Source organism: Pantherophis guttatus, chromosome 3, assembly GCF_059756535.1.
Source record: "Pantherophis guttatus breed Tessera chromosome 3, ASM5975653v1, whole genome shotgun sequence".
Classification (NCBI taxonomy): domain Eukaryota; kingdom Metazoa; phylum Chordata; class Lepidosauria; order Squamata; family Colubridae; genus Pantherophis; species Pantherophis guttatus.
Genome location: NC_142065.1, coordinates 15,294,772 through 15,309,831, shown reverse-complemented (window position 1 = coordinate 15,309,831; position 15,060 = coordinate 15,294,772). Strand labels below are relative to the sequence as shown.

At 36.3% G+C, this 15,060-nt stretch overlaps 1 protein-coding gene across 4 annotated transcripts in view; it reads left to right on the top strand.

The window, feature by feature from the left end:
• The window catches only part of EDN3 (endothelin 3), a 43,276-nt gene extending 28,422 nt beyond the window's left edge, over nucleotides 1-14,854 (top strand). Inside the window, exons 3-5 of one of the 4 annotated variants that reach the window (XM_034433122.3) lie at nucleotides 7,552-7,722; nucleotides 9,570-9,678; nucleotides 13,517-14,854. In XM_034433122.3, the coding sequence (XP_034289013.1) occupies nucleotides 7,552-7,722; nucleotides 9,570-9,645 (247 nt within the window). In that variant the 3' untranslated portion in view covers nucleotides 9,646-9,678; nucleotides 13,517-14,854. Of the gene's footprint in view, nucleotides 1-7,551; nucleotides 7,723-9,569; nucleotides 9,679-11,543; nucleotides 12,494-13,516 lie in introns of those variants that run through there. The other 3 variants (XM_087889051.1, XM_087889050.1, XM_087889049.1) reach the window with 3 other exon arrangements.
• Nucleotides 14,855-15,060: the final 206 nt, after the last annotated feature.

Here is a 15,060-nt window from a genome sequence, read left to right as displayed (position 1 = left end):
GGCTGCCTTCCAGGTGTTGTTTACTTTGTTCTGTTATTGTATTAGACATTCCTCACTTTCATTGAAAATTCTCACACTATAGTGTTCCTCTTCCTCCAGTAGATGGCTCTCCTACTCCAAATTCCAACATTAAACAGTATGTCAAAAATAGCTGATTATCCGATAAGTCCAGGGGGTTTAAAGATATAAGTAAGAAAGACAGTTTCTCCCAAAAATCACCTTTCAGGTTGTTTAAGCTTTTTTCCAGGCTTTCTATATTTTAAAGCTTCCTTTGGGCATTTCTTTTGCCTCTTAATTTTCTTTAGCCTTCTTTGTGTATTTGATTGCCACTTCCTTAATGCTTGGAGATTATTTTTTGAAATTCTTGTACTTAAGTTAAGTCTTTAGAGTAAGAGTTGGAAGTTATCTTGCCCAGCTTCAGTAGTCTGTCCACGGACCACTCCGTCACAAATCTTATGGTCCTGGTTGTCCCAGCTTGTGACTAGCCAAAAACGCCTGTCGTCCCTGCTGCCGTTCAGGAGAGCTTTCTTCCGACCTAACGAGGAAATTGCGAGTTCCTTTTGGTCCACAAAGTGCCTCTCTTTTCTTCGCTGCCCCTACAAGGTAGCTTTGACCCCGTAGGGCCTCCCGACAGCAGTTGCCAGCTGGATTTCGTGAGACTCAACAGAGACCGCTATTTTCCAGACGTTCTTGCCGTGACGTCAACCGGAAGTTTAGAATAAATATTCTTAAGCATACACAAAAACAAAATTGAATTAAAAGATGTAGGAAGGAGACCATTATGCAAGGAATAATATATGCTGATTCTATAAACCCCTTAGAGAGGGCTGTAAAGAGCTTTAAAGCGGTATATAAGTCTAAGTGCTCTTGTTATTAAAGGAAGATATGGCTGAAGGATTTGACCTTCCTTATACTACTTGGAGGACTCTGAATAGGTTGAGAGTTTGAATGGCTAAATGTAAAACCAATATGTTCAAATGGAGTTGCTTAACAAATAACTGCCTCTATGAAGAGCCTGGCTCATCTGGTATGTCGGCTACTACCAGAGACATGTACCAATAATGACTTATTTTATGGCCAATGACAAAGCCAAGAAGGTGGCTTAATTCTGGCAGTTTAAAGTTTGATCTAGACATAGAAATAGTAGAAGAAGAAGCATTGCTGAAAAATTAGTATTACTAATCTCAGAATGCAGAAACAAGGGCTGAATCTGGGAAACTTATTGAAGTCAGATGGAACTGGAATAGTTTGTCTGGTAAAAAAGTATTAAAGAAAATTAGCAAAACAGATTTACAAATACAAGAATCGGTCTAAGAGGCAATAGTGCAAGACTATTTTGGGAGAATATTTTTATCATTCTAATTGAACCAAACAATTATTCAATTTTCCAGATAAACCAAAACCCTCAAAAGTTATGGGTGGAGACTAACCAAGGAGAGAAGCAATTTAGAACTAAGGAGTTCCTGACAGTTAGAATAATTAATCAGTGGAACAACTTGCCTCCAGAAGTTGTGAATGCTCCAACGCTAGAAGTTTTTAAGAAGATGTTGGATAACCATTTGACTGAAATGGTGTAGGGTTTCCTGCCTAAGCAGGGGGTTGGACTAGAAGACCTCCAAGGTCCCTTCCAACTCTGTTATTCTATTTTATTCATAGTAGATTTCTTGGTGATGTCTACTGAAAATGTCACAGATAATTACAACAGCAGTTCATGTATTGGATAGTTTTCCTGAATATAAATATTTTCACATTATGTGAATCTCATAGGAGTACTCTGGTTGAAAAATGTGTTCCAAAATTAAAGTGTTTAATTCCAGTTAAAGTGGAAACTTTTTAATGTATTCTTCCTTTCCTGAAACCTAAATGGGTTTGATCTCCTTGTAAGTATTATTGACATTGTTTTGGTTCAATTCCTTTCCAAAATATTGGCAGAATTATGGTACATTTAACTAAAACTCTTTGTAACTAAATGGGGAGGGGTATGCATATTTGCTTGCCCTTTTAAACCACTAATTAATGTAACATTTTATTTTTTCATATAATTTCCACACGGACATAGAGATTGAATTCAAACAATGTCTTGCTAATTGTTGCTTTTGTTTAAAAGAGGAGAAGAAGCATAACTTTGGCTAAACAAAATATGAACAACATGTTGTTTACCAGACAAGACTTGTGTATATGGTCCTGATTCTAATTTATCATTGAGCTTTGGAATTTAATATTCTTTTTAGGAGTTACAGAATAAATGACAGATCTGCTCAATTTACATTGCTGATTGAAATCACAGTTTGTAAGCAATATTGCACAATTTATTTTACCAGATTGCAGTCTGATGCACAAACATGATTTTATGGTAATTAAAAATTAATGAATATGTTGCAGCATAAACAATGTGGATTATAATTGATTTTATAAAATATTTTAAGTTTTATCTTAACTAGGGAGTATGTACTATTTACATTCCCATTGAAATGGAATAGGTATATAAACAGTGTGGTCCCATAAAAAAGAAACATAGGAGATGCAGACAATTATTTTTTGATAATGATTACTTATGGAGTTGGGTTTGACACAGGCATTCTTATAAGGGTGAGCTGATTAAAGCCTGTAGTAAGAGTCTTTGTTTAATCCACAATAACAGAAATGAATTGCTTGATGGATTCCTTCTCATGTTTACATGACAAAAAGGACCTTTGTGGGTTTTTTTTACTCAGAAACTAAGCACCCTTTCCATCACATCATATCACAGGGAATTCAGCCGCCCTGGGTCTTCGGAGAGGGGTGGCATATAAATTGAATGAATGAATGAATGAATGAATGAATAAATAAATAAAACATTCTTTCACTGTTGTTTTGGTATTGCCATTTCTAATGTCAAATGTATTCTTTTCTTTTCTTCTTTTCTTTTCTTTTGTTATTATTTTATTTCAAACATGGCCAGATTGTTTGGTGTATAGTACTGATAATTCAATGCATCCTGTCCTGCTTATTCCTAAAGTGGCATGCAGTCTTTTTTTTTACTGGAAGCCCTGAAAGTGAGTTGTGCCAGCTGCCATAATTTCCAATGGTGATAGTCACTATGGTTGGGGCATTAAAGGACATCAGATTCAAGAAGGTGACCACATAACATTGTATCCCGAAGTTCCTAAGTTTAGCCTCCCTATTCTCTTGTTAAATATATAGCATAATTGAAACAAATTAAAATTGTATCAGGAAAGATTAGATGGAGCTAGCTAGATATGCTTTGGCATAAGGCAGTGTTGGCTAACTTAAATGTTAACTAGGCCAATGTCTGCACAATTTAAGATTTTGTTTAGTTTCCATATGTTACTTGGTTAGCTGTTTTTAATGGTTGTGTTGGCTGTTTATTTGATCAACTCTTGAGATCAATAGCTGGCAAATATAGATTACAAAACAAAACCCAAAATTCCAAACTCTCAAAGTTATATCTTGTGTAGTTCAATTTGTTCTGAACTGAATATGTCTCATATTGTTGTCATTATATGTCAAACATATCCCTTTACACTCATATTCATATGTAGTCTGTTGCATAATGTTTTAATTTTTTGCCATGCTTATTCTTTTCTCCTTTAGTAAAAACATATTTTAATAAATTATAGAGGGAAGAGAGTTGAATACATGTAGACTCTTAACTATCCACACAGCAAAATGTGATGCTAGTTTATTTGGATTTAATGCACTGCAATGCTTAATTACTTTGATAGCCTTAATTTCTGCCAACGGTGGATGTTATCCCATTTCTAGAGTAATTTAATCCATGTTCTCCCAGTCATGAAGTCTTATAAGGTGGTATGTAGGAGGCCGAGAACTCTGGAATTAAATCACTGCATGCATCAGAAACACAGTGATTACAAGGTTTCACACAGTTTTTGAATTAATTAAGGACTAAACTGGCTTTATAAACAAATGCTGTCCTTCTAAAGAACTATGGAATGCACTTATTGATAGTTGAAGTTTCTCTTTTCCTCTGTTCCCATAGTAAATATTGGGAGTCCCTGTGGATTTTACTCAGCTAGTTGTTGCTGATATAGGGGGTGGTGCTTATCTCTGTTTCAAGGACTTGGGCCAGCACTGTCCAAAGACATTTCCATGGTCATGTAGCCAGCATGACATCATGGAGCTTTGTTACCTAAAATATTACCTATTTATCTACGTGCATTTGTATGCTTTTGAACTGCTAGGTTGTCAGGAGCTAGGGTGAGGATGGGAGCTCATTCCATCATATGGAGCTCAAGTCAGCCAACAAGCCCAGCTCTCAGGCCTGGAAGCCATCTTTTGCATTGGGCCACATCAGAGGTGGTATTCAGCAGGTTCTGACCAGTTCTGGAGAACCAGTAACGGAAATTTTGAGTAGTTCGGATAACTGGGCCTGGTGGCTCAGCAGACTGATAGCATTGTGATTAACACCAGCTGTCTGCAATTACTGTAAGTTTGAATCTCACCAGGCTCAAGGTTGACTCAGCCTTCCATCCTTTCTAAGGTAGGTAAAATGAGGACCCAGTTGTGGGGGCAATAAGCTGACTTTGTATAAATATACAAAAGTATGAAGGCTATTGCTTAACGCATTGTAAGCCGCCCTGAGTCTCCGGAGAAGGGCGGCATATAAATCAAATTTAAATAAATAAATAAATAAAATAAACTGGTAAGTACCACCTCTGACTGGCACCGCCTCCATTTATTCTCTGCCTCCCGAGTCCCAGCTAATTGGGAGGAAATGGGGATTTTACAGTATCCTTCCCCTGCCATACCCACCAAGCCATGCCCACAGAACCTATAGTAAAAATTTTTGAATTCTACCACTGGCCACATGTCCATCACATGGTCCGCAGCATCTTAACTCCTGAGCCATTACAGTGCCTCTATTCCCATAGAGGAACTACTATATTCCAATAGAAATTGGTCATGTTTTTGCTTGCTGAAATTAGTTTGCTGGGGTGAGGATGGAACGAATATGTTTCCTGAAAAACTTTACAGCAAACAAGCTACTATCAATTTCTTTATTTCTTCGGATTCCTGTTTGCTGTATTTCAAATGTGTCAGGTAGTCAGTTCTGTTCTTTGAGAGATCTAGAATAAACTAGGTTAGAATAGAATAGAATAGAATTTTTTATTGGCCAAATGTGATTGGACACACAAGGAATTTGTCTTGGTGCATATGCTCTCAGTGTACATAAAAGAAAAGATACTTTCATCAAGAATCATAAACATACAACACTTAATGATAGTCATAAGGTACAAATAAGCAATCAGGAAACAATATCAATATAAATTGTAAGGATACAAGCAACAAAATTACAGTCATACAGTCATAAGTGGAAGGAGATGGGTGATGGGAACGGTGAGAAGACTAATAGTAGTGCAGACTTAATAAATAGTTTGACAGTGTTGAGGGAATTATTTGTTTAGCAGAGTGATGGCATTCGGGAAAAAACCGTTCTTGTGTGTAGCTGTCCTGGTGTGCAGTGCTCTATCTATAGTGTCATTTTGAGGGTAGAAATTGAAATAATTTATGTCCAGGATGCGAGGGGTCTGTAAATATTTTCACAGCCCTCTTTTTGACTCGTGCAGTATACAGGTCCTCAATGGAAGGCAGGTTGGTAGCAATTGTTTTTTCTGCAGTTCTAATTATCCTCTGAAGTCTGTGTCTGTCTTGTTGGGTTGAAGAACCAAATCAGACAGTTATAGAGGTGCAGATGACAGACTCAATAATTCCTCTGTAGAACTGTATCAGCAGCTCCTTCGGCAGTTTGAGCTTTCTGAGTTGGTGCAGAAAGAACATTCTTTGTTGTGCTTTTTTGATGACGTTTTTGATGTTAGCTGTCCATTTTAGATCTTGCGATACGGTAGAACCTAGAAAATTGAAAGTCTCTACTGTTGATACTGTGTTGTCTAGTATTGTGAGAAGTAGAAATATGGAAGGGTTTCTCCTAAAGTCTACCACCATTTCTATGGTTTTGAGTGTGTTCAGTTCCAGATTGTTCCGGTCACACCACGAGGCTAGTTGTTCAACCTCCTGTCTGTATGCGGATTCATCATTGTCTCGAATGAGACCGATCACTGTTGTGTCATCTGTGAACTTCAGTAGTTTAACAGATGGATCATTAGAGATGCAGTCATTGGTATATAGAGAGAAGAGAAGTGGGGAGAGCACACAGCCTTGTGGGGCCCCTGTGCTAATTGTACAGATATCTGATGTGATTCTGCTTAGCTTCACCTGCTGTTTCCTGTTTGTTAGAAAGCTTATGATCCACTTGCAAGTGCGTTCAGGTACCTGTAGCTGGTTTAGCTTAGTTAGACGTGTGTCTGGAATGATGGTATTGAATGCTGAACTAAAGTCTACAAAGAGGACCCTTGCATAGGTCTTTGGAGATTCAAGATGTTATAGGATGTAGTGTAGAGCCATATTAACAGCATCATCTGTTGATCTATTTGCTCGGTATGCAAATTGCAAGGGGTCTAACAGCGGATCTGTGATGGTTTTCAAGTGGGACAGCTCTAGCCTTTCAAAGGTTTTCATGACTACAGATGTTAGAGCAACTGGTCTGTAGTCGTTCAGTTCCTTGATGGTGGGCTGCTTCGGCACTGGGATGATAGTAGAGCATTTGAAGCAAGAAGGAACATAGCACATCTTTAGCAATTTATTGAAGATACGGGTGAAAATGGGGGCCAATTGGTCAGCACAGACTTTTAAGCAAGAAGGAGTTATATTCTACTGTTAAGTACTTAGTCCTACCTCAATAATTAAAGTTTGAAGTTTTGTCATTATTTGATGCATCTAAAATTCCATGAGAACTTTAGGTGATTCAATTTCTTAAATTCTAAAAGGAATAAAATAAAATAAAATTATGTTGAAAAATTTTAATTCTGTATGAGCTGACAGAGATTGGTTCAGGATTTTACATTTCTTTTCACCCCCCATGTCTCAAAATAACATTGAATCAGAGACATTTCTGCTTTTTGGAAAACAAAGAAAAGAAAGAGGTTTATCATCTTTTTCAAAATTAAACTCTACTACATTTTCAGATGGTTGGTTTGGATCACATAAATTAGAAGTGACTTATTGCTGCTAAGTGAATGTAATGGGAGAAGGCATCTTCCAGAGTTTATATGTGATTTTTTTTTCTCCCCCTGGGCACCCCACTTGAAAACTGATAAGACTGCACATGTGCTTGAGGTCTGGAATGTCTATTGCCTAAAATGACAGGTTGGCAATTAGTAAGTAACTTATATCTCTCTGTTTTCCAGCATACCTGACATAGAAATTCTGCCATGAGACATGCTGAACTTGGGTTCAAGTAGAAGGACCTTCTTGTAAAAGTTCCTTTCCCTTCTCTTTAAATGTCAAAATATAGGTGAACATTATTAAGTTTCTCACTCATTTTTGCCATGGATTTTAATTTGGTTTGGAGAAGAATTTCCAGATTTTTCTACTTCTGTTCCCACCAGAGCTCCTATCCCTCATTCACTTACTCATAGGAGAAATTATAAGAATAATTTTGAAATGTGATGATATTTCTGCATCTTGTTACAGGAAAACTGTTCCATATGGGTTGGCTAATTACAGGGGAAATTTCCGGGTCAAAAGGTCCACAGAGCAGCTCCACAAGAACTTGCATTCAGCAGAAAGATCTCCATTACGCTGCTCTTGCACAGATCAACGTGACAAGTTGTGCATGCAGTTTTGCACATGGAGTGTCCAATGGTAAGATACCTTGATATTTCAAAGAAATAACACATGGCTTAGAAGAATGAAAAGAGATTTCCACCTCTTGCCCCTTAATATTAGAAACCTGATTTATTCAAGGAAAGTAATTAAGAAACAAATGAATGTTTTCAAATACTACATTAGAGATTGAGGCTTTTTATTTCATCATTTTTGTATATTGAGAGAGATATCACAGTGACAAACACAACTAGATAATTTAAAAGAAGTTATTAAAATTCATTTTTATTTATTAAACAGCTTTATGTAGCCATTCAACTCACACTGACTCCACTGTGGCAAAAATGCCACCCAAATATGTGTAAGCGCATCTGTTAAAAACTGGAAAACATGGCAAGGTATATACCCTTTCCAGATCCAGTTACATCAGAAATATCTTTCTGATGCAGAAATTATTCAGAATTATTCTGTTGCAATGTTCATCTGAATACAGTACCTTCCCATCTATTTAAGATGGGAAAGCACTAGTTGTGCTGGAGGAACACAGATGATTGGCACAACTTGTGTGATGATGAAAATTCCCATACATGCTACCCTACAGCATAGCATCATGGAAGGCGCTTCCACATGGATGAATGCCCACTTAAGAAGGGCTTAGGTGGATTTTAAATGCTGTGAAAGATTTGTAGACAATTGTCTATTGGTGTGTGTGGTTTCTTTGGAAGCTGAAGTTGGAAGACTCAGTTTAAATAATGACATTGATTTAATTTGAAAATGCAATACAACAGAAACATGTATATTCCTGCATAAAAGTCCACTGACTTTTCAAATTGATTGGAAGAGATAGATCAATTGTCTGAAAGGCTGCTTCAAGCATATCAAAGTTTTGAGTCAAAGTTTCACCCATCCTAATGCTTATTGCCTTTGAGAGTTATTTGGAACCTTTTTTTGTTGAGAAGATACTGAGTATTAGTAAAGTTGAAGGTATAGTATGAGCTTTTCAAAACATATGGCTGGTATTATTGAAAGTGGAGAGAGGAAGTAGCTCGTCTTGATCTGATTTAATGTAGAAACACTGATATTCTTAAAGGTTTTGTCATTAGTGAAAGTTTTGGTATTGTTGGATAGCTCTGATCAATTTAACCCATGTAGATTCTACTTTATCTTCCAGTTTGGCTCTTTTCTTTTTTTGAAAACTTGTTTTTAAGAGCAACAAACAGATTGTTAAACTTATTTAGGTTTGTATACAAAATTGTTGGAACTTTGAGATTTTTGTTTCTATTACAAGTTGCCCTGAGCAGTGTATATTAAAAAGGTTGAATATCCATGTTTCAGCTAAGACCAGGCAAGTCTAGCAGATTATCATAGCTAATTTATTGAATATAGAAAAATTAAAAGAACATAGTAATATATCTGATGTAGTACAATGAAAAGAATATCCCATTGGCTTCGTTGATTCAATAAGAATGGGTGATAAGCATTGTTCAGTATGAAATACATTTGGTTCAATTTCTGGCTCAGACCATTTCCCTTTGTTCAACAGCAAATGATCAGGTGGGAAAAGGAAGAAAGAGAAGGAGAGAGCGGGAAAATGAGAAAATGGGCTGGTGGTAAGAAAGAGATGGAGGGCAAGAAGAGAGAAAATGTTCTCTATCCTTTGGTTAGACAACATTTGCTTAATCCAGCACCCTTGAAAAAAAGAACACTTAAGACAGCATCTGGGTTTCAATCTTCTCTTTGGAATTGGCCAGATTTGATTCATTTATTTTTCTGCATCCCTTCTTACATTTATCTCACCTTTCAAGACATTTTCTACATAAGCTACAGTATCTTCCAATAGTGAATAAAAGCATATATTTTAAAAAAAAAAACCTTCTCCTCCCCAGCAGTCATCTGAAGCCAATGAATCACCCAGCAGGAAGACCTCTCCTTCAAGAAGAAAAGCGTGTTCTTACCCAGTAACTTGGAAAAATTCCACTGGTTTGAACTGGAGAGGTATGATCTGTGTTAATTATGAGAACATGTAGTAGTGTGAGGAATCATGAGATGAAATTATGAATCATGGTTTAATGATATATCTTTTTGTTGCTTTAAGGGTTACTTTCTGAGTCTTCGGAAAGGGGCAGCATATATATTGAATTAAATTGAAATTGAAATTGAAATTTCAGAAAGATGCTTTGCTCCCTTTCTGAAGTACCCTTCTGAGAGATTTGTTCAACTCTGCGATAGTATTTGTTCATCCCTACATCCAGCCAACATTGTAAACTAAAAAAGCAGTGTCCCAATTTTGAGGAATAAAATGACTGCTATCTTGTGCATAGGTATCTGGGAGTAAGCTGTACTGTGGGATTTTTCTTCTGAGCACTAACATGATACAGGAACCTCCTTGGAGAACTCTGAACTATCTTTCAAGATCTTAAAGGATTTTGAGATTTTTTTCTTTAAAAGAGGACCTAGGAGGGAACAAGAGAACAAAAAGATTACCCTTTGTGGAAGGCTCTATAATCTCATTCTCTTGTTACGTTCTGCTTTACTTTTGAGAATCAATGTATGAATGTTTTAAAGGAGGCAGTAGAATATCTTCTGTTGGGTATGAATATGTATCCTTGTACTGATTTTTTAAAAACTTATCTCATACATTTGATTCTTGCAGGAACATCCCTAATATCCATAATATTCTAAAGTTTTGTGCTTAATAATAAATAATCTCAAGACAGTTTCCTACAGTACTACACAACATTTCTTTCAGTTGTAGGACATGGCCAAAGGAAAAATGGAATGGATTTATATCAGAAATTTTTTCTGCTGCTGCCCTATAAGACTTCTGAGAATCCAAATGGAGAAGTTCATATTGATCTCTAGGGCAGGATTGTACAACAGTGTTCATTCTGAGAATGTACTCAATTATTGACTAATGGGTTGGATCTGCACTCCAGGAAGTGAATGAGTCAGGAAAAAAATGGGTGGAACCAGGTCTAAAAACATAATTGTAATTAAGAGAAAACAAAATGAATTAAATACAGTTAAGCTGATGCTGTCCTATGCATTTCATCATTTACTAAAGTATTTACATTCAATATTTTAAATTACTCTTCAGTAATAGAAATCACAGTTCAGTTGCAGCATTTGGAAGGGTTCCAGGGGTACCCTTTAGACCTCTAGCGGCTTTTAAAGTTTTAGGCTCTATACCTCTTCTCTAGGAGGTAGAAATTCTCTTCACACCAGACATGACACTTTTGTAAAGCAGGGGTAGTTGGGAAAAAAAGCAATGAAAATTTAAAATGGATTTTTTTCAAGTGCTATTTTGATGTTTTAGATTTGTGAGTTGACCCAATTACCCCTTTCCCCAGTCTCAAATAATGTCATTAACACACAAACAAACACAGACACATGTTCCATGCTCTATTGTCTTACCTAAGCATCTGGACAATGGCAGTCTCAAGCGGGATCCTCATCTCACAAACAATGAATTACATATTGCATCATTACCACCAAGATATACCCAAATCACTTTCTTGGGGGCAATTACTCCCAGTTTAAGAGCTTAGAGCAATATTTCTGAACTTTGGCAACTCAAAGATATGTTGACTTCAACTTCAGAAGCCATTCAGAAGATTTCAGAAGAAGAATTCTGGGAGTTGAAGTCAATATCTCTTCAAGTTGTTAAAGTTGAGAAACAGTTGACCTAGTCTGCATAGTAATCACACTGTGTCTCAGGATCTGTTTATTATTTTTCAAGACACCTTTGGCCTTGATAATTGTCATGCTTTTGTAATGTGGAATACGCTCAACAAATATATGTCCAAATGAGGCTGTCTTTTTCCTTAACTATTGATAGACAAATGTGTTTTCTTCCCAAGGTAAGACATTGAGAACACTATCTAAGATATGGAAGAAAAAAACCTCCTCACAAAAATCAACATTGTGCCCAGATATTCAGATGGATTTTCCAACAGTATATATTTCCTTTTCTTGAATAGTGGTTTTTTTCAAAGTGAGGACTTCATGTGCTTGAAAAACATTGCACTGATATCATCTCTAACATGGTTACAGTTCCATGGGGAAAGATGACAATGATGAATGATAATGATGTTTTGCCATGTTAAGATTCAGAGGACAGCTCCTGCCATTATATCAAAAATGCTGATGTATAACAAGGAAAAATACCACTTTCACTTGCTTGTTGTATATGTGTATACAAGTGCCTTATTTCCTGCAGACTGATGCCATGAAAGAAATTGGTACAGTTTAGAAGAATACCTATATATGATGTCATCTCTTGTATGTTTAAAAAAAGCCCCTTTTCCTAATCTTAAACCTGTTCTTTTATAATTTGAGTGGCATTTTAAAAAAATGACAGTATCTATGCAGATGAAATAAGAATGGCTATTAATATTATAATATATAGCAAGCTAACAGAATTGCATTTTTGTTAGATTATTGGATTCAAGAACTGATCCCTGCAATAAAGTTGAATTTTAAAACAAATATACAAGATAAATTTTGAGATAAGGATTCATATACTACAATTATCTAACCAAGGCTACAGCGCTCCAAAACCCTTTATTTGGTCTAAATTCTGAAAGATTAAAAATACATTTTGCTAATGACAATCAGGGATGTAATCCTTAATTTTAATTTCTAGAAGGGTTGAGTAAATAGTTATTTGGAGTTCTGGCATTATTCCTTGAAGTTATGATACTTCAACAAGCTGAAGAAAGGGCGCAGAATAGACCCTGTGACTGGAATTGATTGCATGTTGATTTAAAGAAGATGTCAGGAGAATATTGATTTGGCATTTTTATTCAAAGAGGAAAAAGGAGTGCACTGTTAACAGTTGGAACCAGGGGTGAAATTCAGCAGGTTCTGACAGGTTCTGGAGAACCGGTAGTGGAAATTTTGAGTAGTTCAGAGAACCGGTAGCGGAAATTTTGAGTAGTTAGTAGAACTGGCAAATACCACCTCTGGCTGGCCCCAGAGTGGGGTGGGAATGGAGATTTTGCAATATCCTTCCCCCAGGAGTGGGGAGGGACTGGGTATTTTTCAGTATCCTTCCCCTGGAGTGGGGTGGGAATTTTTGCGGTATCCTTCCCCTGCCATGCCCACCAAGCCACGCCCACCAAGCCACACCACGTCCACAGAACCAGTAGTAAAAAAAATTTGGATTTCACCACTGGTTGGAACCCTTTTGAAGGGCACTTGATTAAAACTGGGATTTCCCCACATATATAGTGCTATAGTTTATTAGAAGACAACTATTACAACTTTGAGCTGAATGCATTAACTCTTGGACCTACTGCAGAACAAAAAAGCCAAGAAAACCAAACTGGCTGCAAACTCCCAAACTGGCTGCATAATATTTGCAAAGTGATACTGGACTTTTTGTTTTGTTTTGCAAAAGAAGAAGAGATCTTGTATTAAATATATATATATATATATATATTATATAAATGTGTATATGAGTATATTACATAAATAAATTATTCTAATTACAAAAGTAAGATATTTTTATTATGTCATATTTCAATTAGTTTTCTATTTTTTGCCATACTTTTGTAGTTTCCAGTTGGAATTATGTATTATTAATTGTACTGAAATATATCCCCTTGAGTATTGTGCATTTCTTTAAATAAGGTGATTCTGAACACATATTACAAACTGCTGTTCGCTTTTCAAACTTGTATAACTCATTTATGTGATATGGATATATGACAAAGCTGACTTTCTCATCTAAAACAAAGTTATAGTCCGTCTGAGATTTCACTTAAATTCTTTTCATTCCCCTAATTTTGAGAAACTGTTTACATTTCTCCTATGTATGTTATTATTGCAGTTGAGCGCAAAACCCTGGAAACCTCACAGGAATTATGAACAGTTCCTGAATTGGAAGGGTAGAACATGGTACCAACCAGTGACTTAAGCCCCTGCCTTCTCTGAAGAAGGGTATCTGGAAGCTAAAGCCTGGGATGATCGATTGAGGGAACTAGGTATGTGTAGTCTAATAAAGAGAAGGACTAGGGGTGATATGATAGCAGTGTTCCAATACTTGTGGGGCTGTCACAGAAAAGAGGGGGGGGTGTCAACCTATTCTCCAAAGTCCAGATGCAAGACAAGAATTAATGAGGGGGGGATGTTAATTAAAAAAGAGATCCAAAACTAGAAATAAGGATAAATTTCTTGACATTGAGAATGATTAATCAGTGGATTGGCTTATCTCTGGAAACTGTGGGTGCTCCATCACTGGAGGCTTTCAAGAAGAAACTGGACAGCCATTTGTCTGGAATGGTATAGGGTTTCCTGCCTGAGCAAGCGGTTGGACTCTAGATCAATCCCCTGCTCAAAGCCTCCAAGGACCCTTCCAATCCTTCTGTGTTCTATGTTCTAAAAACCATCAAGGTGTGATTGAATGAAAAGCCATCACAATTCCAACCTTCTGCACAGTGTGAAAGACCAGGGCTTGAAAGCTGGTGAAATGCTGTTTCCAATCATGGGGTGAGACCCAGGAAACAGGAATTGTTGTCATGGGAAAATGAACAACCCTAAGTATAAAATCAGAAGAGTAGTGATTTATGGTGTATGGCAGCTCAGTTGGGAAGACAAATGATCCAGCTGCTGACAAAGTCAACAGAATGGAATCACAGAAGTATGGAGCAAGTTAAAGAAGTGCTGAAATTCTGCCTTTGGGGCTGACTTGTTTCAGGAAAAAAACAATGTGTCTCTTGGATGAATGTCACACATATTTAAAATTTAAATACTATCCTCTACACACATTCTTGAAAAAAAGGAAATATGTTTTTTAATGTCTGCTGCTATAATCTAATGCTTCGTGGCAGGTATATTTTATTTCACAGGCCTCGGTACTAGATCAGAAGTGAACAGGAGGCTTCCTGTTTGATCTCACTTTTAATGTTTTTAAAATATTGTTTAAATGAAAAGGAATTTGAATTTGGTTCCTGCTTTTGTCTGAATCAAACATGCATTTTTGAAGGATACAATAAAGTTTTGCTATATTACATTTCTGTATAAATAACATTTGCTCTGCTTTAGTATAAATAGCATGTGCTCTGTGTTAGTATAAATCACAGTCTTCAGAAAGACTTTTAAGAATGAATTAGCTCCAGTTCTGTTATTCTCATCAAACTATTTATTAAATAAAAGGAAACCAAAATGACTCTTTTTATATCATTTTATATTTTTTCTTGCTTGGATAGCCATAAAACAAGGAAATTTTTTTTTACAGTGGAAAGAATTCTTAATGCAGGTATGAATATGTTGATTTTAATTTTTAATGATATAAATCCCTTTCAATATGTTAATTTAAGCTCTATTTGTCCATCTATTTAAAGCTGGTGACCTTCATGCAATAAGTCAGTTTAG